Source organism: Cibotium barometz, chromosome 10, assembly GCF_041138505.1.
Source record: "Cibotium barometz isolate CiBa-2024 chromosome 10, ASM4113850v1, whole genome shotgun sequence".
NCBI classification, from domain to species: domain Eukaryota; kingdom Viridiplantae; phylum Streptophyta; class Polypodiopsida; order Cyatheales; family Cibotiaceae; genus Cibotium; species Cibotium barometz.
In genome coordinates this window covers 12,348,023-12,373,070 of record NC_141055.1, presented here as the reverse complement: position 1 = coordinate 12,373,070, position 25,048 = coordinate 12,348,023, and the positions used below count along the sequence as shown (strand labels likewise).

General features: G+C 45.4%; 1 protein-coding gene across 1 annotated transcript in view; it reads right to left on the bottom strand.

The window, feature by feature from the left end:
* LOC147634561 (alpha-mannosidase At3g26720-like) overlaps nucleotides 1–25,048 on the bottom strand; it is a 188,564-nt gene that overhangs the window by 121,470 nt on the left and 42,046 nt on the right. The window contains exons 4-9 of the mRNA XM_086803267.1: nucleotides 24,173–24,261; nucleotides 23,915–24,089; nucleotides 19,342–19,461; nucleotides 19,123–19,206; nucleotides 2,292–2,363; nucleotides 2,093–2,206 (exon numbers count right to left, since the gene is read on the bottom strand). Of these exons, the coding sequence (XP_086659393.1) occupies nucleotides 2,093–2,206; nucleotides 2,292–2,363; nucleotides 19,123–19,206; nucleotides 19,342–19,461; nucleotides 23,915–24,089; nucleotides 24,173–24,261 (654 nt within the window). The remainder of the gene's footprint in view (nucleotides 1–2,092; nucleotides 2,207–2,291; nucleotides 2,364–19,122; nucleotides 19,207–19,341; nucleotides 19,462–23,914; nucleotides 24,090–24,172; nucleotides 24,262–25,048) is intronic.

Sequence of the window (25,048 nt, the reverse complement as noted above, 5' to 3'; positions counted from 1 at the left end):
ATGTAACATCCTTCTGTGAGGATGAATCTACAAACTCATCTCTTTGACCCAATACATAATCATGTGTACATTGTCTTTGGTAAGGCCTCATCTTGTGCCCCAACGTTCCTTGCTAGAGGGCGGCCATGAAAGATGACCTGCCACTCCTAGCAAAAGGCTGGCCAAGGTGGAGCATTAGGCTGTGTCGCTTGGGGAGGGCATTTGTGCCGCCTCCTATGATCCCTAGCCCTTGGGCCATCCCGCGCAAAGTGGCCTATCATAACCACTGTGCCAACATAACCATGGGAACAGCATCAGCCCGAGGTAGTGACTACCTCGGCATGGGCAGTAGAAGTGGAAAAAGCCGGGATGGTGGGCACCTGTAGGACCAGCCCAAAGGCTGCCCCAATGCCTCCAACAATGGCCAGTAAGCATAAGGAAGACCTGGGAATCTGAGTGTAATAGGGTAACGGTTCCAGTCTTCCGCGATAGGGCCGAAGTATCTAGTGTAGGGTAGGAAGAAAATCTTCCAAAGGGAAGGGACTGCCCTTGAGCACTTCTAAGGCTGCCTCCTCTGCTTGAAAGTCTACTTGGAAGAATCCTCTCCCAAGTAGCCTTACATCTCTAAAATGGAGTACCGAGTTGGAAGGCAACGCCACTAGTACCCAATCACAGGGCCTGAATAGAAGAGGGGTGAGAGCCAAAGATTTTTCCAATAAGTGTCCTCTTGGAGTCTTTCTCAATTTCGGTGAAGAGGGTCGCAAGCTCTTGTTGTGAAAACTCGATGGTTCGCCTGGCCAGAGGGGGTTCATTAGCCATGATGCTAATCGAAGAGAAAGGCCAACTTTTTAAGAGTAATCCGTTCTTGAGCGATGCAGAGGAAAGTGCAGCGAAGAAAAGGGAGGCAGAGGGGAAAGCAGGAAGGGAAGGGCAGGTTCATAGTAGGCCACCATACTCCTGCCCATAGCACTCTCTTTAAAGTTTGGTTTCCAGCCATGTGGATATCACCAGTGGTTACATGAGCGCTCTCTAAGTATGGAGACTTTTCTGACGGTTCAATACATAAGCGTAAAACCCCATCATTTCCCATGTGATACATTAGTCCAGCAAGCATAGTGAAAGGTGTTGTTCTTTGAACTAAGGCTTGCTTCTCTTTAAGCGGTAGAGGAATATCTAGCTATCCAATAGTCATTAGCGGGACATAGTCCTCGCTCCAGCGTGGAACCATTTTGATGTTGAACAGATATGCATCTAGCAAATCATCATCCACTTCTGTTGGCACTTCACCACTCAATAAGCGAGACAAATGGTCTGCCCTTTGGTGTGTAGTCCCTTTCTTTACAACAACTATGAAGTCAAACTCTAGTAAGATGATAAACCATCTCACTATACGTCCTGTACTACATGGTTTATTGACCAAATATAGCAATGCTTGGTGGTCTATAAAGAAAACGAACTTGTTTGCTAACAAGTAGTGACAAAATTTCTTTGCTAACAAGTAGTGACAAAATTTCTTTACTGCATATATCGGGCGAGGGCAGAAGAGGAGGCCAGGCAGCATGGGCAGCAGAGGAAAGCAGGGGCAGAAGAGGAGACCAGGCATCGCGGCAGCAGAGGAAAGCGGGGGCAGCAGGAAAATGGGGGCAGTAGGGAAGCGAGGGCAGGTAAGTGGGGCCGCTGGGTTTTTTTTTGGCCGTGGGGGCGGGGGGGGGGGTGAGGGGGGCAGCAGGGAAGCGGGGGCAGCTTCTGATTCTCTTCAAAGCGCATCACTTGGCAGTAGACTCAGCTTCAAAGATTATTGAGAGTTTGACAACTCCTCCTCAAATCCAGGCCATGTGGAACAGCCCCATCTTTCAATCAGTTTGGGGGGAACAATATCATTAGGCAGAGAAAAGAATACCACATTGTCGCAAAAAGGAATAGAAACATAATCAATTGTGAATCTTTATCAACTGACATATAGAAATCTCATTAGCAATAAAGTATCAACTAAAACCAGCATACGAAAACACTCTCAGGTTCAGCCAGCCCACCAAAAAACAGAATTGACGCTCTACAAGATGCATGCAATCCCAACACAGAAAGCTTGATGCCTCACAGAGAAAATACTTGCCTGGTTTACCCAGTTGATAAACTTGTCCATCTGTTTGAACCAGCCATGTGCATTTTGGTAGTTGAAATCACTCCCCATAGTCCACATGATATGGTTTGTCCGGATAGAGCTAGCCTGACATGATGTAAAGCAGGGGATTCAGATCCGAATTACGAATGTTGAATAGTATGCCAGTGTCGTATGGTTCAAGAAATCATACTTGAGTTTGTGCAGATAGTACAAATGCATCAATCCTGTCTTGGACATTGTAGTCAAAGAGCAGGGGATCATCCTGTTTTATTGCAGAAAAAAACAACCATCAAGTCAAAAACAAAACTACACAATTCACAAACAGACAGATGTATTTACATAAATACATCGATGCATGCATATGTAAAAGCATGTGTGTGTGTGTGTGCATGCACGTGTGCGTGTTTTTGTGTGTGTGTGTGTGTGTGTGTGTGTGTGTGTGTGTGTGAAATGTGTCCAGACGTGAAAGTAGATGCTTATGGTCATTGGGTTTTGGATCACTCGGATGTCATTTTTGGTCATCTTACTGGGCGCATACCAGGTTGCCCTTATGCCACTTCTTTGATGACAGCTTGGCAGCAGATCTTATGTTTCATTCATTGGTCAGGTAGACCTCCACATACAGGGAACTCACTCTGATCTCAGAGCATTCATTGGAGTCGAGCCTTTCCTTGGCCTTTAGAGCTGGATCACCCAAGAAAGGCTTATCATCTATCGACTTTGGGAATACGTATGGTACAGCATGTGGTTGATGAGCATGGTAAAGGTTTATCATCTATCGACTTTGGGAATACGTATGGTGCAGGATGTGATTGATGAGCATGGTATGGTTCGTTCTTTCCCTAGGGCCACCGGCCCACCAGGCAATGGCATCTGGGCATGCATCATAGGCCAATATGGCATGCCATAGCTGAACTTCTAGCTCCATTTCAGCCAGTACCCCCTCTTGAGGAGGAGGATTCGTTACAGGATTGGCATTTTGATCGTCATTCCTCATTCCATCTCCTCACTGCTTCCAAGGCCTACCGTTTCCTTATTCCTCAGCCTTGGATAGTGGAACATGGGAACGGGCTATGGCACTTGGATAAGCCTTTGCCCTGGTGGAAATTGACTTTAAAAAAGGTGTGGAAGTCAAAGTTGCCACTTAAGCAGCGGGTCTTTTTTTGGCGATGCATTACGGGCACGCTACCAGTTGATACTCTACTGGCTCAAAGGCGTATTGCTCCAGCTTTATGTCGGTGCTGCCGCCTTATGCCCGCGACCGTACCTCACTTATTGTGGAAATGCTTGCATTCCCACGATTTTCTTCAACACTTGACAGCACTGCTACACTATAGATTCCCTCGACAACGCTTTGGGCGACTTTTTTGGATTTTTGGCAGATTGTCCCCAGCCTTACCAGGGTATGATGATTTCTTCGCATGGGTGTGCTTCTGGGCTCTTTGGACCATCTATTCCACCAGAAATCATCTGCACTTTTCTGGTGATGTTGTTCATCCCTTCCCCTATTTTCGTGCTACCCTACTCTAGTCTCTTCAATATTGTTATGATCTTGGTGAGTTTTCTCTCTAGCAGTTTGAAGAATTTTCCCAATTTTTTTTGTTCGTTCTCATAGTTCCACCCGCTTCGGGTGACTATGACTATACAGTTTACTATTTAATATAAAGAGTGGTTTCACCCAAAAAAAAAAAAAATGTGTGTATGAAACAATGGTTTCACCAAAAAAAAAAAAGTATATGAAATAGTGGTTTTCACAAAAAAAAATGTGTGTGTGTGTGTGGTGAGCATTAATTATCATTTTTCTGATGTGTGTGTGTGTGTGGTCTGTGGAAGAACAGTGTGTGCTGACTGTGCATAGCGGAGCGTTGGCGAGGAGTCTCAAGCGAAGTCCTGTGTCGTATGTGCCCTGTGCACGCGTCACCCACATGCACGTGTGTGTGTTTTCGTCATGTGTGTGTAGTCGTGTGCGTTGTGCATAAAGGAGAGCGATCATCAATGTTTCTTCTTCTATGTGGTTGTGAGGTGGCGGGTAGCGCCTTACTATTCACGTGGTTGTTGGAGTCGACAAGGCAGCACCATAGGCAGCAAGACTATGAGCACTAGCAGCATCAAGCAGCAATGAACAATAGGTGGTCAGGCAACGAGCAGAGTATCTCAATTAAAACCAGCTAAATAATCAGCGCTTGTCAAGCAGGCAGGTGGGCTGAGCAAGCGGGTACAACAATTCTACAGCAATCAATGTTTATTTTCTAGTGACTATATAGAGATGGGTTCTGTTGAGCAGATTCATAATGTATATACTAGCCACCACTTTGATCCCAAGGAAACAGAAGCGAAACGAGCCAAACTTGCATAGAATCTGGAAATTCAATTTCCATATGAAGTTTACAAAGATTACGAATTGGCACAAAACAAGTGGAGTAAAGCAAAACCGTCCATGCCTACCAATTCTATAGCATGTGCATATGATGATAAGTGCTAACTATGCTAAGAGTAACATTGTTCTCATGCAATCCATAGTTGTATATATATATATATGAGCTATGATGCATGCTACTCCTATGCTTTTGAGGCATCCATCCACCCATGCATAAAATGGTGATGTGCTCCAGTGCACGGTTAGGTCATGGTGAATGAATACTCTCCAACAGTTTTTTTTTTTTAACAAGTGAAGCAGCATCACAACCACGGACTAGGAGTCTCTTCCATTTGGAAGCTCTCGGCGTTGAGGATGGCATGGTATCCTCACATCGACTTTTCCCCTCTTAAGAGCCTTGTAAATCCACCTGTATAAATTTCATGTCTAGTCAATTTTATGCCTATGACATCACCTTTGTAAATAACATTTCACTCCTCTCTAGCTTCTTCCTCACCACCCTTAGCTCTATCATGAGAACTTTGGGTGGGACTTGTACTCATCCTAAAGGTCCACTTCCATGGCCCCCTTCATAACTTCCCCAACATGGTTAGAAGCTCAACCCAAGCCCCAACCCATGGCTTCATGGAGCTATAAATACCCCCCCTCTTTCCCTCTCAAGTACACCCCATATCCCATAATCTCAACAAAGCCACCACCGCCCCCCTTTCCCCCCATGAGCACACCCAAAAGTAGTCCTCAAGAACCAAATCCCACTCCCAATACCACCCCCAAGTCACATCCCTCTTACCCAATACAATCCCTAGTACATCCAAGTATCCACTACTCTTTTGCATTTTGCACATCATGGAGCATCCATCAACTATGGAGTCATCAAATGGTTCGGTAGGATGTGAATAACCTCACTCTATTTTTTAATAAGCCGATAAACTGAGAGAGGACCGCCTAGCTCCCCGAACCCTGACCTGCGCCCCTCCGCCTCTGTGGCTACTTCGTCCCCTCCTTCCTCCGCCTCCCTTCGTTTCTCCATCACTGCACCCCTCCGCCTCTGTGCCTGCTTTGCCCACATCCACACTCCACCTCCCATCCTTCCTCCATCGCCATTTGCCCCTGCCTCTGCCCGCCCTTCTTTGCCTCATCCTTTCCCCTGTTCGCCCCTACCTCTGCCCGCCCTTCTTCGCCCTCCAGTTCGCGCTGTTTCGCCTCCCCTCCTCTCCCGGCCTCCCCTCCTTCCTCCACCCCTTCCCTCTGTGCAGCCCTGTTATGCTGCCCTTCCCCCGCCCTTCTTCGCCTTTGCGTCTAGCCATCTTCCCCTTGCTTCCCTTTCCTCTTTGCTTTTCCCTTTTCCACCCTCCCTTCCTTTCCTCCGCCTCCTTTCCTACCTCTTCCCCTTGGTTCGGATTGCTCCTCATCCAGGTTCAAGTCGGCCTTTTTCTTCAATTAGCATCATGGCTAATCATTCTCCCTCGGCCGGGCGAACCATTGTTTTTTCCGAAGCCGAGCTTGCGGTCCTCTACGCCGAAATAGAGAAAGACTCCAAAACGACCCTCATTGCCAGAATCTTTGGACCTCACCCATCCCATCTCCAGGCTCGGGATTCGGTCCTGGCAGCTCTGCCCTCCGACCTCGCTCTACACTTTCAAGATGTTAGGTTGCTTAGAAGAGGTTTCTTCCAAGTGGATTTTGATTCTGATTACGTAGCCTCTGAGGTTTTGAAGGGCAGCCCTTTGCCATTGGACCCGAGGAAGATATTCTTTCTTCCCTACTCCAGGTATTTTGATCCTGTTGAGGAAGACCGGAACCGTTTCCCGATTACTCTCAGATTCCCAGGTCTTCCTCGCGCATATTGGCCTATGTTAGAGGCCATCGGGTCTGCCTTTGGGCTGGTTCTTCAAGTGTCCCCCACTTCACGCCTTGCCGACATCTTCTGCCCAAGTGGTCACTGCCTCGGCGGATGCCGTCCCTAGGGTAATGGTGCTTGCCCGTGACATTGAGCTCTTTGAGGACTATGTTTTGCTTTTGGGTCCTTGTGGCCCTTTGAAGCAACGTATGGAGATTGCAGGTAAACCCGATCAGTGCCGGGTTTGTCACCAACAGGGTCACTTTGCTCGAGATTGTCCTCGAGCTCGAGGTCGCAGGAGGCCTCGTAAGCGTGCTTCCCAGGCGCCTCCCTTGGTTCCTTCCCGTCCTTCAATCCGCCAGGTGTGGCGAGCTGTCTCTCATGCCCGCTCCCCTGGTGCGATTGATGGTAAGGCCTCCTCGGATCATGTACAGATAGATGATGTTTCTGGTCAGAGGGATGTGTCAGCTAATGCATCTTTGTAGAGAGATGATATCTCAGATCAAGATGATTTTGTTGAGTCCTCTCTACTTGTGGAGGGGGTGATCTGCAGGATGTTTAGCACAGTGGGCATCATGTATTGCAGGATTTTCAGCATGATGCCATTGCCCTTGATGCTCCGCAGGGCGAACAAGTTTCTCGTACATATGCAGGTACTGTGCAGGGCCTCAGACAAGGGCATGTCAGTGGACTTTGCCCTGTGGATTTTCCCGTTCTCCAGCATTATGAGAGGCGTCCTCACACTCTGCCCATGTTCTTCTTAGATCGGGGGTCAAACCCTCTTCTCTTCCATGAGAATCGTATCATGGAATGTTCAGGGCCTTCGTATCATGGTAGGAAGCGCCTTCTGAAGGACCAGCTGCACCCTACTGTTACAGGAGGGTCTATGGATGTGCTTTTGTTGCAGGAACACAAATTGGATAGATCTCAGTGTGGCAAAACAGGTAAGATGCTTTCTGGCCACACCTTCTGGTCCTCGGCAATTGGGACTAGAGGGGGTGTTTGTATTTCAGTGGCAGCATCTATTATACCTCATGTTATTGGGCACGGTGTTATCATCCCTGCTAGAGCCCACTGGATCTTGATCATGCATGAAGGTTAGAAATTGGGAATCTTGAATATCTATGCACCTAACGTGAGAGGTGAAAGGGTGGCCTTTTGGGACACTATTACAAATGTCATTCCCTAGGTTGATCATTGGATAGTGGGAGGAGATTTTAATATGGTTGAGCAACCTTCTGACAAGAAGGGTGGACGCGAAGGGGGTTTACACCCTTTGGAGCGAACCTCATGGCAGAGGTTCACGCTTTCCTTTTTTGGCAGGGATTGCTAGACTGAGGATGATTTCCAGAGAAGGCCAAATTCCTTATCTTTCTCTTGGCATAACCGCAGGAGCGGGGATGAGAGCATCTCTGCACGTCTGGACAGGTTTTATGTGGATGATTGGTCCTTGGATAGAGGAGACACCATTGCTATTATGCCTAGCACCAACAAATCCGATCATTGCCCCGTCGTTTTCTCTCAGGGAGCCTGGGGCTCGCTCGGCCTCTCCCCATGTCCGTATCCCTGACTCTCTTTATCTTGATGCTAACATTTCCCTTGAGATCATAGAGATATGAAGATCTTGTGATGGTCCTCATCCTCGTCATAATATTGCGCTAGCTCTTGAGAGGACCAGCCATCATTATCATAGCACTGCCTTGTCTAAGAAGAAGGAGGCTCTGGACAAGGAGAGAGCTATTAGGCATAGGATTGTTGCTCTTCAGAGGGAATATGAAAAGCATCCATATGCGACTTGGATTACAGACCTCTTGACCACAGTTAGAGCAGAGCTGCAGTTAGGCATGGACAGGAGGGCTGAGTTCACCTTTCATGTGAACGAGGCGTTTTGGACTCATATGGGTGGCAGATGCAACAAAAAGTTTTTTTCAGCACACAGGCCTTCCCATAACAGGGATTCTGTGAGGTACTTGTAGGACTTATAGGGTGAGGTTCAAATTGAGCCTGATAAGGTGAGGGGTATTGCTTCAGAATCTTATCGGTCTTTGTTGACTGCAGAGGTGCCCTCTCCTCAGAAAGATGTGGCCCGGAAGAAAGTTTGGGAGTGCATGCCCAGGCTCATTACAGATGCTATGTGTTCTTCCTTGGATGCCCCTTTCTCGAAGGATGAATTCCTTCACACACACTGCATGCTCTTTCCAGTGGTTCATGCCCAGGGGATGATGGTCTTTCTCCCGCCTTCTTTATTCTTTTTTGGGATCATATTGGAGATGCTATCACTGTTACCCTTCAGGAAATGTGGTTGTCAGGTATGATGCCTCCATACCTCACGGAGGGGCTGATTCACCTTATCCCCAAGAGTGGGGACAAGACTGACATCAAGCAATGGAGGCCCATCACCCTCCTTGGATCTACATATAAAATCTTAGCTAAAGCCTTCAATATAAGGTTGCAGCCGATTCTCCAAAGGACTATCCATGATACCCAGAATGGTTTCCTCCAAGGAAGGAGTATAATTGATAACATTTTCTCTTTCTGGGAAGCTGTCGAGTGGGCAAAGTCTAGTCAACAGCCTCTTGCCATTCTTTTGCTTGATTTTGAAAAAGCTTATGACAGAGTGGATTGGGATTTTTTGGAGGGCACTATGGCACACATGGGGTTTTCCCAAAACTGGATCAAAGGGGTGTCTTGCCTATACAGGGAGGCTCATAGCACTGTTTTAGCCTGTGGGGGGCACGGTGAGCGTTTTCAGATTTCCCGTTCAGTGAGGCATCGGGCTTCCCCTAGTGTTGTGGGTCTCAGGCTGCCTTTATGCACAGAGGAAGAGTTTTTGGACTCTGAGTTAGCAGATGATACGGCGTTGTTCCTTGAGGCTTCAAATGCTTGTTTATGTTCTTTCCGGACAGCCTTGGAGGCCTTTTGTTTGGCAGCAGGAGCTATTATCAATTGAGATAAGTCAGTTGGTTTTTGGATCAATGATTCTCCTCTTGCAGATTGGGGTATAGATGTTGGTTTTACTTGCATTGAGAGAGGATGCTCTGCCAGATACCTTGGTTGTCAGGTGGGCATTGACATCTCCCCCGCACAACACTTTGCTCCACTACTCTTAAGCATCAAAAGCAAACTTCATCACTAGAGTAGGAGGAAGCTCGACTTGGCCTCTAGAGATTTGGTGGTTAACCAAGTTTCACTAGCCACGACTTGGTTTATCGCTTCATGTTGGATTTTTTATAAGGGCTGCAATGACCAGCCTCGTCGCCTTATTCGGAAATTTCTTTGGTCAGGGCTTGATGGAAATGCACACACCAGGGCTAGAGTTGCTTGGGAAACCATTATCGGGCCTAAGCATGAAGGGGGATTGAATATCATTGACCCTGAGGTGCAATGTAAGGCTTTGCTTTGTAAGCTGGTTGTTAGGGGCTTTCTTCTAGGCACTCAGCCATGGAAGGACTTTCTCATGCATCAGATCACGAAGTGTCCCTGTTCGCGGAGGTGACTGGACTCTCAGCTCACGCTCATTGGGAATCTTACGGCATTTCGACTGACATTCAGAGGGTTTTTTGGCGGAGATTGTGGCATTCTTATAGGCAGCCACAGATTTCCTCCTTTATCTGGGTTTCTCTTCATGGTGGTCTGGCCACCAATCAGTGGAGGTCTGTTATTGGTGCTTGCCCAGCATGCCCTAGATGTGCAGGAGTTTCCGAGTCAGTTTACCATTGTTTATGGGTATGCAGGGAAGTGCAGAGGGTTTGGTCTGCGATTGCACACCTTTTTGGTAGGATTAAGAGGGATGCTATCATTTCTTTTGGTTCTATAATTTGGTTGACACACTCTGGGCCTCAGCTGAGATCTGAGGGGACTGACAGAAGCTTGGCCATTATGGTTAGGCAAGGAGTTGCTCGGTAGTGTTGTCTTCAGGATTTGCCACTTTCACACTTTGTCCCTCCGGCACAGAGGTTAGACAGCTCTTGGGAGATTATTGCTAGCATCTCAGCCTGGAATATCTGGAAGGCTAGATGCACCGAGGCCATTGAGGATACTCCTGTTCTTGTTTCTCAGTGTCTTTGCAGGATTTGGAGTGATATTATTCACACCATCATGGCTACCTGGGCCAGAATCCAGGGATCTTCGAGGGCTGCGGAAAGAAAGCACGGCCAGATTATGAGAGAGTGGGACATTGGTATCTTTTTCACGTCCTATCATTCGGGACCCTATTGGCAGCACAGGGCTCCAGATTGGTTGAGATCTCCACCTTACTTGGTGTGAAATCTCCATTTTGTAAAATTTTTTCATACTTAATAGAAGTCTCCTTTCTGGAAAAAAAAAAAAAAAAACCTCACTCTCTCCCATCCTCTTTCTCCTATGATAACCTTTGTACATGAGGAATCCTTTTTAATGAGATCACTCCTTTCCTCTTCATGACTCTCATCTGTTCTTAGCATTCTTTTTTCTTTGTTGGGAGAAATTTGAGTTATGTATTAGAGTTGATGTCATTTGAGATCATGTCCCATCTTATTGCTCATTTTTTCTCGTTATGAGTAATCACGTCCTTGTGTAGGTGTCCTAGCCCACCTTCCTTTGGCTAGGTGGTGCCTCCTTTTTCCTTGGTTGCTAGGGAAGCCCTTCCCCTAGTAGCCCTTAGTGAGTCAGGGAGGTGGCTAGGGTGTAGAGGCCATCCCGTCCATTTTTTCCCCCACCATGTCTCCTTCTTGTCGTCTCTTTGGTCTTTGCTTGTGCACACCTACACTTGCATACTCATTTGATTGCAGCATCTTTACAGGAGTTGCTGTCTTCTTTTTTACACAAACACATGTAAGCATGCTCATTTGGCCGCATTTTACATCCACCTTTGACTTATGGTTTAACACGAAAGGTTTAGTGTAATTTTGGTTTGATGAACGAGTTTTGTCGTTGATAATCCAACCATTAAATACGGTGTTGATGCCCATGAAGGAGTGCATTTTTGTCTTGGCTTTGCAAAGCGTATGAATACCTCTTACATGAGATATTTTACACCCAATTTTTAGGATTTTGTAGTGATCCCCTTTCCTTTGGTGTGAACACACCCTTAGGAGAAGATAAGACTTGCACCATACAAAAAAAGACAATAAAAATAAAGCTTTTCTAATATTGTTAGATCAGCGGTGGTTGCTTGCTAGCGATGATGCAATTGTTGCCTGGTGTCTGGTCAGTGATGCCTGGTGAATATCTCGATGGCTATTCTATGGCTGCTGGTGACCCTTGTTGACACGGATGTTCTTGGTACCACTAGCCTCTACGTGAGATGGGCCCTTGACGACCACGGCCGGCACACCATGTAGTGCAACAACTCTGATTTCAAGGAGCCACCAGCTAGGTTAGGGCCACGACAAAGGTGGAGAAGGCAGACGCAGTCACTGCAACCAGCTCACCTGACTACTCCGTCTGATCAGAAAACACTCGTTGTGCGCAAGCTCTTCAAACACACAATCCCTTTGAACCCTCTGCAAATCTCACATTGCCTTTCTCTTTGAAACTTTAGACACCAAAAATCTTCTTTTTCCTTTCATGGCTTTCTGCATTGAGTTTCTAAACGTGGGCTTCTCTCATTTTTAGGTTGCCAACTGACAGGCGAGTTCGCTTGCTTAGCTAGCTATACCAAGCTGGCCTCTCTCTTCTCCTTGCTTTGGGCTGGCAGCACACACGAGGCAGCACCTTTCTTTTGCTAGGTCTCCACAGGGTTAACCAATCTCTTATCTTGGTCTGCACAAGGGGTTATGCATCCCTCCTCTCTTTGCTTGGGCTACCCTCTCTATCTGGAAGTAATGTGGGAATGAAGGAAAGGAGTGAGGAGTGTCTCAAATCTAGAGCATACTATTAATACTAATCATTCTCTAATCACATAAGATAATCATTTGCTAGAAAACTACAACTAAGCTAAGCAAGGAGAGCTAGACCTAGGCTCTGATACCATGTTAAAAACTATGGATCAAACTCTCCTACTAGCAAAAAATCTACCTAATCAAACCTGATCCTATACTAATTAAACATGATTAAGATGATTAATCTAAGGTGGATGTAATCTAAGTTTACTCATGTGATGATGAGTATGTGAAATAGACTCCAGCACAATTAAGTTATAAGATTAAGATTAAACATGATTAAGATGATTAATCTAAGGTGGATGTAATCTAAGTTTACTCATGTGATGATGAGTATGTGAAATAGACTCCATCACAATTAAGTTATAAGATTAAGATTATTATTTTTTTCAGAAAGAGACTTCTATTAAGTATGAGAAAAGCATACAACAATCATAACTATAAGCCGGAAAAGAATAGAATCACCCCAATATGTAAGGTGATTTCAACCACTCAGGAGCATCATGATGCCATGTAAGACCTGTGGTACTAGAGAAAAGAAGATGCCATGGTGCCACTCCCGCATAAATATCACGTGCTTCGCCTACACAGAACGAGAGGGCCCCTGAATGCGAGCCCAAGTAGCCATAAGAGTATGGATGATATCACCCCATATAGTACTAATGCACTGAGACCCAAAAATCTGGACACCCTCAATAGCCTCCGTGCATCTAGCTCTCCAAATCTGCCATGCTATAATACTGGCAACAATCTCCCAATTGGTGTCAATCCTCTGTCTGGGGGGTGTATAATCAAAGTGAGGAACATCCTGCAATAAATCATGCTAGGCAATACCTCTACAAATGAAAATAGCAAAATCTATACCACTACCCTCATAAAAAAGCTGCGGACCGGACTGGGAGAGCCAAGCAAATGCCTCCCAAGTCACATGCATGGCTCAGCCACTCAATTTGCCCATAAGTTGGGCCACAGAACCCCAAATCTGATGTGCAGTGCTACATCCCTATAAAAAATGTTGTACAGTCTCAGAATCTGCCGCACACCTAGGACAGGAAGGTGCTACACCAAAAACCGATCTCCACTGATTGGTGGGGAGACCACCATGTAAGAATAACCAAAAGAAATGAGAGATCTGGCTCCTTCTGTATGAGTGCCAAAGTCTATGCGAATATCTGCGCTGTATCACTGGAGAAATATCATAGCTCTCCCAATGAGGCCTAAGAGTAGGGATCCTATGGATCTGTCGAGTGAGGACAAGCCTGGCATTCAGGACAGTGAAACTGAAAAAAGGAAGGCTTTTCAAAGGATCAAAGGCATCAATCCACTTCCACTCTCCTAGATCCCACTGAAGATATCTGATAGGACTACCACCATATAGCCACAAACACCAAGAGCCATGAGTCACTATCTGAGGAGAAGGGTCAATGAACCAATGCTTCCCCTAACGGACCAACAATCCTCACTGGACTAAGCCTAGTATCTAGGATGATCTCCTCCATACCACATCTCCTCAAATCTCCCTCTGGGCATGATAGAGTAAATGATGCAATCTGTAGCCTCCTGGCCCGGGAGAGCAATGACCTGCAGAGGTATGCCTATCCTCGAAAAACCTCCCAGCCAACTTGGATGATAGTCTCCGTGAAAGGTCCCAGAAAGCCACTCATGCGGAATAGCTACATCAATCTGATCAATATGAATGCGAGAGCCCCTAAGATGCTAAATGGATGCAGCTCTCCGATCCTCCGTCTTGAGATGTGTGCAAGTGATATGATTCATTGCTTGAAATAGCCCCCTTTTATATGAGGTAAACCCTTGGGCTTGTACATCAATGTGGGATAAATCCATTTTCTCGGCTTCATGCTAGGCTTTGCACTTTCTTGGGTTGCTCAACTCACTCCCTACCTCTTCCTTGTGCTCTTTGGCACCACATTTCTCAACACTGGAAAGGGCCGAGGGATGCTTGAAGGGTATCCAACTCAGTTGCTTGGGCCCATAAAGAGACCAGCTCCCAATTCTGCTACTCCACAAGATCACGTAATCCCACCGCCTCTTGAGTGCTGTGGGAAGATCAAGAGTGGAGGTGGGTGAGCTTGCACTCTGTGTCCTGCAAGTGTTGCTCTAATGTGCACACCTGAACTTAGAGACTACGGATGGTGTCCGCAGCCTGGCGAATGCGATCCCTCTAGTGGCAGTGATCATTGGAGTGCTCAAAAATGTAGTCGGTGAGGTATGCAGAGTAGATACGAAGATCAGCCGAGAGGTTGTCGAGACTCCAAACGATACGATGAGCTCGATGAGGATGTGGCAAGGAGATCTGCTCTGGAAGGGCTGCCCGACGTATTGCCTCCTCACTTTGCCCTACTTGTTCGCATCCGCGCAAGACAGTCCTGCATCTTCTCTGGGCTTGTCCTGCCACTCGAGATTTCCTTGCTCGTTTGACAGTTCTTCTCCATGTCTGGTTTCCCAGCCTTTCCTTTGGCAGGAAATTTTGCCTGTTTGGTAGATATCCCTCTACCCCCGATTATGCTCTCTTTTTTTCGTGGTGCCGTTATTGGGCCTTATGGAGTTTATACCATGCCCGCAACACTCAGTTGTTTGGGCACACTTCGGTGGATGTCTTCGCCTTTTTCAGATTCTCCTTGCTCCAGTCTCTCCAAGATACCCACTTTCTTGGAGACCTTTCCACGGCCCAGTTGGACGTGTTTTATCACTGTTTCTAGTTTTCCCGTAGTAGCTGCTCCATGTTGGGGCAACTATCGGTAACCCTATGAGATTAGAAAGTCTGCACTAGTCCTCTTTGTTTGCGGAACTACTAGCTATGCAAGAGCCAGGTAAAGCATGCTTTTTGGCATCCTTGGATATATGCATGCTATAGGATGTTGTGGATGATACAAGGAATGTGCTATCATATCTGTAGGTGTGCAGTGAGCATAACTTGGATTTGCATCATAGACCGATTTGGAGGAAGATTAAAAGGTTATTGCAACCATATGAACCATTGCCTCCGCTTGCTAAAAATGATAGGCTACATGACTGGAAAGTGAAAGGGCAAACCGACAATGCTCGGGGATTACATTTGGATAAGATAACTACAGCTAGCATGTATAACCATTTGCTTTCACCACCTTGGATTCATGCACATGGCAACACTCTATGGGGTATGCAAAAGAGTGAAAGATGGTGGAAAAAACACCTCCGGAGTATATGGAAAAGTAAGCTGCCTTAAAAGAAAAGATTATTTCTTTGGCGTTGTATAGCGGGTGTCCTCCCTATTGCGGAGATGCTCACTAAAAATGGAATAGCTGGAGCCACTTACTGCAGATGTGGAGCTCATTCTGAAAATGTACCCCATGTGTTATGGCATTGTTTGCAGACAAGGGAGTTTCTTCCACAATTGGCCGATGATATCACAGGACACTTTCCAGAGGCAGACGATATGGAAAGCAATTCTGGATATTTGGGACTGGTGTGCCCAACTCTTCTGATTTTGATGTTTTCTTTCTATGGACTAGATATTGAGCTCTATGGACAATATGGAAGACGAGAAACAATTCTATGTTTGGACAAACGCCTCTAGAGGCATATGCTTACTTTAAGATGAATTTGCGACAATGCCTCCATGATTGATTATAGTTGGAGGACATTGCTTTTAGCTAGTTCGAGGTGTTTTTCCACTGCTTCTAAAGTTCTTTGAAGATGGGCTTATCTTGAGTCCATCTCCTACAGAAAGCTCTTAGGCTCTTGAGATGTGAATGGATTTGTTCAAGATGCATGGAGGGCTGAATATTCTCAATATTCATTATCATGTTTTGGCAAGAAAAGCAACTCTATTGTCCACCTTTTTTGCCAAGAGCAGTCTTGGACAGTGATGATTGCCACTATGTGTAATACACTTAAAAACAGATTCTTTTGGCATGTGGCAATGTACACATTGGGATTTGCTACTTGGAAAGCTGCAAGGGAAGATACCATGTTGTCCTTTCACTACTAGACTAATAGCTGATGAGAAAAAAGTCCTCCCTGTACTTGCATTGGTCTTGAATACCTTCAGAGATAGGTAGCTCACTTAGATTGGAGAGCATTCACTGGAGCAGAGTTTTTCTCGAACATCTAGTTGTTCACTCAGGAGCCAAGGAAAGTCTATTTTCCTTCCACTAAAAACATATGTCTAATCTAGGATGTCGTTTCTCTGGATGGCAGAATACTTACATTCACGTAGGCGTTGCCATGTGCATGCACATGGACATGCTTAACCCCAAGCTAATCCCTACTTTGTAGTAGCTAAACATTAGATTAGGGCTTAGATTTATGCAGAATACCTCCACATGAGCAAGAACAGTGGTTGGCCAAGTGGAGGACAGCCTACAGATGAAGTCGGCAACATATATTAATTTTGTTGTCCATGGTATTGGCCGACAGCAGCAGGTCAGCCAGTTGATTTTGTGTGCCGAGAGCCTATAAAAGGCATAACCTTGGGCATTGTTTGTTATCTCCCCGCAAGGTGGAGAAGGTCATAGATTAGGTATTATGTTTCCTTTTTTTTTTTTCAGAAAGGAAACTTCTATTACGTATGAAAAATTTTTACAAAGTGGAGAGTTCACACCAAGCAAGGTGGAGATCTCAACCAATCAGGAGCCCTGTGCTGCCAATAGGGTCCCGAATGAGAGGATGTGAAAAAGATACCAATGTCCCACTCTCTCATAAACTGGACGCGCTTCCTCTCCGCAGCCCTCGAAGATCCCTGGATTTTGGCCCAGGTAGCCATAATGGTGTGAATAATATCACTCCAAATCCTGCAAAGACATTGAGAAACAAGACCGGGAGTACCCTCAATGGCCTCGGTGCATCTAGCCTTCCAGATATTCCAAGCTGAGATGCGAGCAATAATCTCCCAAGAGCTGTCTAACCTCTGGGGACAAAGTGTGAAGTGGCAAATCTTGAAGACAACACTGCCGAGCAACTCCTTGCCTAACCATAATGGCCAAGCTCCTGTCAGTCCCCTCGAATCTCAGCTGAGGCCCAGACTGTGTCAACCAAATGATAGAACCAAAAGAAATGATAGCATCCCTCTTAGTCCTACCAAAGAGGTGTGCAATCGCAGACCAAACCCTCTGTGCTTCCCTGCATTCCCATAAACAATGGTAAACTGACTCCGAAACTCCTACACATCTAGGGCATGCTAGGCAAGCACCAATAACATGTTTGGGAGAGTAACTTTTTGTAGGGAAGGCCAAAGCCCACAGAATGATGTACCTTTTTGTACCACAGAAATATGCTGAAATTACAGTACTCTCTCTCAATTCTCTATCTAATTTGAGTTGTTCTTGCATCAAGAGTTCCTATGCAGTATTTAGGGCTAAAAGAAGACTACCTAGAGCTTCCACATGTCACAAGCGTAGAGGATATAGAATTTGGGCATGCATTACAGGCCCGTCTTGCAAAAAATTAGAGCTTTGTTGTAGCAATTTGAAGTGACTACACTTATTATTCAAGAGAACAGATTGTTGCATTGGATGTTGCAGAGAGATGAAGCCGGTTTTTCCAAAGTACCTATGTCACAGCTCACTGTTGCACGAATTGATTTTTCTCGAGCCGTGGAGCTCAATCGAACAGGCTTTGGAATATGGATAAGACAGCCAAGTGGTGGAAATAAAATCTCCAAAAAATAAATTGCCATTTTAAAGCAGAGAGTTTTCTTTGTCGATGCCTGGTTGGACTGCCTGGTTGGAGTGCTACTTGTCGGTGAAACTCTAGCTAAAAGAAGGATAGCATCTGCCTCTAGATGCCCATTGTAAATGAGACCGTGTCTCATTTACTATGGGCTTGTTTTGATACCAGAGACTGCTTGCATAGATTATCTCTTTCTTTGGCTGCCACATTTCTAGGAGGTCGGATCTTTGGGAGAGATCATCGAAGACTAGCTGAGTATGCACATTTCCTTGCTTTTGGGCACTTTGGACACTCAGGATTGGCCGCAATCATGTGATCTTTCACTCTACACAGATTGACAAGTACTCGTATTTTGTGATCTTAATAGTTTTCCTCACTTTTGAGGGCTTCTTTCCTTGTACAATGAAGTAATAGAACACTGGTTTTTACCCCCAAAAAAAAAATGTGTGTGTGTGTGGGGGGGGGGGAGGGGGGGGATGGCTTTTTGACAGGCAGCTTCTTGGATATACACCTCTCCCTTTTCATCAGCTCTCAAATTCTAGGGCATACAAGTTCCTTTTGCATCCCCACCTCCCCCCCCCCCCCCCCCCCCTCCATGGATTCATGAGCATGAGAATCATCTTTGGAGGATGTCTAAATCCTTGCCTTGGTGGAGAGCAACATTGGGAAGGATATGGATGAGCAAATTGCCTTTGAAGCAACGCCTGTTTCTATGGAGATATATTATGGGTGTTTTTCCGGTGGGGGTTCTTTTGGCACATAGACACATTGCTTCAGCCTCTTGTAGGCGATGCTCTCACCCATATGAGACGGTGCCCCATCTTCTGTGGTGGTACTACTCCCAGTCTCGAGCTCTCCTGGACAGATTGTCAGGGGGCCTGCGGGTACGATTTCCAAGCAGACTTTTTGGGAGACAGTTTGGCTTTTTGGTGGACTCTCTCCTACATTGCCAGCTTATGTAGTCTTCTTGGATTGGATGAGATTCTAGGCTTTCTGGACTATCTATCATGTCTGGAATCAGCTGCTTTTTTCTGTTGTTCATGTCGACCCTTTTTCCTTCTTCCATAGATCTCTTCACCAATCTCTCATAGATTCTTATGATCTTGGAGAGCTTGCTTTTCAGTAGCTTGAGGTGTTTTCCCACTGTTTCTGATCTAAGCCCTGGCTGTCCTACTCTGGGACAGCCATGATTGTACATTACTTTTATCAATGAATGATTTCACTCAAAAAAAAAAAAGTAAGTGTGTGTGTGTGTGTGTGTGTAGATGAGTACCTGGATAGGTGTGTCTGTAGAATCCATGTCAAAGTCAAATCCAGTGGGTGGCCCATAACCGTCATACAAAGCACCTGTAAAAATCTAAACTGCCAAAGATGCATATCAACCTATAGCTGTAAGTTGTGCATATAATAACATATCATAGTGCATCTATATGAACACTATCTATTCATGACAAAAACTTCATAAGATGAATAGTAAGACCAACATAACCACCTGAGCAGAGCTGCCCAGAGTTTTAGAAGCCTGCCAAACCATCTCCAATGTCTTCTCATTAAGACGCTTCATTTTGTCTTGATAATCAATCCTTGCAAAGTAAAGAGCATCAAATCCCATCTGCAAAACATGTCAATATATGCAAGGATTAAAACCTTTCTCTTTTGAAGATTTCTCATGACAAATAACCTATGCAATCACCCAAAAAGATCACCTAGGAGAGGAGGAGAATGGGGGAGAGGTTCCAGTTTGTGTTCAGATCATCACTTTAATCATTCTTTTTCCTGCTTCATCATCATTTCTACTTACAACTTCATAAATGACTACATCCAAGTTTTTGCTGCCCAACACATGACTACCTCGCACAACAGTAGAGTCACACAGCCAGAGTAACGTAGAAAAGAATCAGGTCACAGCCTTGAGGAAGACAAGAAAAGTTTGCCTCGATAAGTAGAAATCCATGCCAAAATTTATCAACCAATGAGTCATGAAGCCAACCTAGGATATTAAAGGTACTTGTTGGAGAAAAAGAAGACAACAAGCAATAGTGCTTTTGTGAAGCATGTGGAGGAAACAGAAGTAAACTTGATAGATCTTGCTATGTCATACATGTTCTCTCAAGGGGTTTTGAGAGGAGATGAGACACACACAGTTTTGCCAGAATCACTCCTCAAAAGAAGAAAAGGAAAATTGAGTGGCCGAACCATGCATGTGACTTGGGGGGTAGTTGCTTGGCTCTCCCAGTCCGCCGTCCGCAGCTTTTTTATGAGGGCAATGGTACATATTCTGCTATTTTCATTCGTAGAGGTATTGCCCAGCATGATTTATTGCAGGATGTTCCTCACTCTGATTATACACGCCCCAGACAGAGGATTGACACTAATTGGGAGATTGCTGCCAGTATTACAGCATCGCGGATCTGGAGAGCTAGATGCACGGAGGCTATTGAGGGTGTCCAGATTTTTGGGTCTCAGTGCATTAGTACTATATGGGGTGATATCATCCATACTCTTATGGCTACTTGGGCTCGCATTTAGGGGCCCTCTCGTTCTGCGCAGGCAAAGCGCGTGATATTTATGCGGGAGTGGGACCATGGCATCTTCTTTTCCTCTAGTACCACAAGTCTTACATGGCATCATGATGCTCCTCAGTGGTTGAAATCACCTTACATATTGGGGGATTCTATTCTTTTCTGGCTTATAGCTGTGATTGTTCTATGTTTTTCTCATACTTAATAGAAGTCTCTTTCTGGGGGAAAAAAAAAAAAAAAGAGAGAGAAAAAAAAAAGGCAAATCATACGCCAAACCCAAGGGGAAGGCCAAAGCCCCTAGTAAATGACGATACAGTTGGCATACAATTTGTCCTACTCAACAAAAGGACAAAACTTGCCATGGTATGGTTATAATAGCTCCTTCTCCTTTATTCGTTTCTTTTTTTCTTTTTCAAAGAAAAGATTCTTCCATTCGTTACCAAAAATACAGCCAAAATAGCTAAGTACATGACCAAGTCTCAATCAAGGGAGATGAAAAAAAACAGTTGGAGACAGAGAAGGGCTCTTCCGCTTCAGCTGGCCACTCAAGGAGGAAGGCTATCTCATACAATTGTGGGATGGGGGGGGGGGACACGTGGCCTATAATGCCAAGTAGCCTTGCTGTCTCTGACCCTAAGGAAAGGACCGCTGATCCAAATCCATAGAAAAGCCTATTGACATACGCTCAAAGCTACCTCACAGATTCTCCCACTGCACCGGTGGGTGTGTATGATGTCCCATATGCTCTGGATGGACTCAGCGGGTGGCATGGTTGTGCCCCTCTATGGCCTCGCTGCAACAACATGCCAAATGTGCCGTGTTGCTATACTATTGATGATCTCCCACCTTTGACAGGGGACTGTGGTCCTGCTCCCAATTGGGGTTGCTGATAGCAAGGCTGCCATGATATTGTGGTGAGCAAGGAGAAGGGTAAGGTCCTATCCCGTCTCCTCATATGCTAGTAGTATGCTAGGGCTGGTGCTGACTCACAAACCAATGCTACCTTTCCCAAGTGATGGTGCGGGTAGATGTCCATGGTTAATATATGGAGGATCCGCAACCAAATCGGCACCTTGGGACAATCCCAAAGGCAATGCCGCTGTGACTCCTAGGGGTGTCCACACCTAGAGCAGAGGGCTGGCTGACCTCCAACTACTAGCCAAATGCCCACTGCCAAGGTCCTATGAGCTGTCTGCCAAAGGAAAAGAGTAATCATTCGTGACCGGAAGCTAACCCACAACCATTTCCAAGAATCATGGAGAAAATGCATGGGAATGCCCTGAGTATGCCAATGTACTGTTGCCATTCGCGTATTATCCATAGCCACAAGAAAGGGCCGTTTCAGCCCCGAGAAACGTGTTTCTTTGGACCTCATCCGTTTCCATGGCCGTTTCTCGTTTCTGAAGTGATATTGTCACAGGAAATGGCCGTTTCCACCCCTCAAAACTCGTTTCCCCATTTCCATTCCTCGAACGTTTCCATTCCCATTTCTCGTTTCTGGTGACTATGGTATTAGCAACCTTTGGCATCTGAATCCTGCGGCCCAAGCCGACTGTGTACTCAAAGATGGGATGATGCAGGCCTCCTCAGGGGCGAAGGGATCATGCCACTACCACTAACCTGGATCCCATTGCACACGCATCAGTGGTTGGCCCTTCATAACCATAACATCCACAAACTCTCTCTGGCCACTTTGGCTCAGGGAGGGTCAACATGCCCCTTGTGGTCATGAAACCCAATCAATCTCACTCTCTGTAAAGTGCAGCTGCTGAGGTCATCTGTCGAGGGGGGGGATCGGCTCAATCTGCCTTGTGGCCCCATGAAGAAAGTCATGAGGGTGTTACCAGGTGCAGGCTAGCTCACCTCCCAACCGTAGGTTCTATGCTTCGAACCACCCCCAAGCCAAGGGCCAAGGTATGGCTCCCACAAATCCATCCCAGCCTACCCCATAAAGGCCTTTGGCATGCCGATCTATGCTGAGGTGGGGGTGCACTTAGAGACAGGTGGGCAAGAGGCTGAGAGAACCGCTGCCCACGGGAAGGGGAGGGAGGGAGATGGCGCAGGGTGGCGGCAACGAACAGAGAAGGGAGGCGGGGGCAGCATGATGAAAGACTGAGGGAAGGGACGCAGGTTCATGAACAGGCGGGATTGCTCCAGCTCATCGCTCCAGAAGCCCTGCTCCTCCTCCTTTCTAAGAGTCCACAAAGCCCTTCTTGGAGATCAAAGAGACAAAGAGTTACAAAGATGAAGACTGAGATCTTTAAGTGTTTGTAACTACAATGGAAAATTTTGAAGAGTCTTGGTTAAAGTGGATTTTTTCCTTCTTGTGTCTATGGAAGAGAAGAGAAGAGAAAATATGAGACCAGACTACATAGAACCATCCAAGTTGGACTAAAGTGTACTTTATTGCATTCATGACAGCCAAGACAGCGAAGAGACTTCACAAAAGGACTAAGAGAAGAGAAGAGAAGATGAAGACTGAGAGCTTTAAGTGTTTGTAACTACAATGGAAAATTTTGAAGAGTCTTGGTTAAAGTGGATTTTTTCCTTCTTGTGTCTATGGAAGAGAAGAGAAGAGAAAATATGAGACCAGACTACATAGAACCATTCAAGTTGGACTAAAGTGTACTTTATTGCATTCATGACAGCCAAGACAGCGAAGAGACTTCACAAAAGGACTAACCAGTTTAAATCAACCTCCAATGCTCAAAAGTGAAAATATAAAAGCAATAAATGACAAGAGGCCAGCCCTTCGGGGGATGGTAAGAAAGAGAAGAAGAGGGCTATGTCTTTTCTGCCAAGTCTTTCCCAAGAGCAATGAGCAAGTATGGAAGCAAGATTCATGTATATACTAAGTGTCCACAAGGTGAAGAGTAGAAAGCAGAGGTACAAGGATATATGACAATCCAAGGAATTTCACAGAGTCTACAAGACTTGAGGACAAGTCCAAAATCAATCTTTCTTAGCGAGATAATGAACTTCTATCACAAAATTACAAAAGAATCCAGGATAAAGTCCTGAGGACAGGTCCAAAATCAATCTTTCTTACGCGAGATAATGAACTTCTATCACAAAATTACAAAAGAATCCAGGATAAACTCCTACGAAAGCCTCTAACAAAATCATGCAGAAAAAAAGTAAGGCTGTCATAACAATCCAAACTTGATGGTGATGCAGCCTCTACAATTTCATATCTATGGCAATGGTAACTGCGCCCTTGGGCTTGACATGTCTTGAAGAATGGGATTGCCTAGGGAACCTAGAGTGGATTTCAAAAAGTAAGGAAGAGATATGGTGTGATAGGGAAGCTTCACATTAATATACAGCCGTATTTGGACAATGAAGACTTCCTTATAGCAATATTGAGTAGTGTTGTAATTCTTGGGATGCCTTGGCATGAACAGCTTGATCTAAATAGGAATTACAAGAAATCACAGACGCACAAAAGGGGAGAATCAAGAGTAATCTGAAAAACTTTTGTGAAAGTAGGCAATGTAGAAGCAAGAGGTTTTTTAAAAATGTAGTAGAAAATGTTAAACCAACCTCTGCACTAAGCAGGTATCCTTGAACTGCAGAGTGCCCAAAAGGATCTATTTGCCATCCCATTCGTGGAACTTTTCCAAATTGTTCTTTGATGTATCTGTGCCCAAGAGTTGTCTGGTCTATCATATCAATATAGTGTGTTGTGGCCTCATCATGCATACACCATCCTCCATTTCTGAAATCTCAACACCACATGCCATAATAATCAGTTTATTTTCATTGTTTTAAGCTTTTAAATAACAAGCTATCATGACTTACATAAATTCAAGCTGGCCTGCCTTAACAAGCTTCTTCACAGCTTTCTGTTTCTTTGATGTCTGCTCTCTCCACCAACGCTGAAAAAATGCCTGACCAAAAAAAAAATCAGAGACAAACTAATTAACATCACTTCACAACATGTAAAAACAATTAGTATAATGTGTCGAAAATATTTGAAGTTTATTGAAAATAAATCTTATAAGAAACCTTCTCCCTCAATGATCATGTAGAACACTCGTGCCTATGTGCTAGGGTTTTTAGAGATAGAAAAGACTGAGGCAGAATCAAACATACAGCATACACAAGAGGCCAAAACTACTGCTCTGTATTATGTATAAGAAAAAAGTATTTTCAACTGAAATTCAAGTACAAATGATGTGGCTCAGAATGAAGACGTCAAAACGCACCCCCACACTGCCTGAGATGTCCTTGATCAGCCTGTGCTGTAGAGAGGCGCTCTCTGTAGGCTTGACCGCTAAGGAATGCCGATGTATATGAAGATTTTGCTACTCATATATATATATATGTATTGGACTACCTTTGTTGGCCTGCTCTGCCCGACCTGCCATGTGTCATCACCATGCCATTGCTGCCACATCATGCCTGCGACATGGCACCTGCGTTGTCCGCCTCTGCCCAAGGCTGGCCGACCTGTATAATAGGTGAGGTGTGTCACATTCTCCCCCACTTGCATTGCAGCTGCCCTCAGCTGCACACCCCTCAGCTATACGGTGTCCATATAAAGTTCCCGACATGCAAATAAACCTGTAGATAACCAACTCGTGCCTAATCCAGCACTTTCTATCTGTCCAACGGTACAAGAAAAAACATTGGAGTCCGTTGAGTATCCTTAGCCATGGAAAGCACAATCCTGAG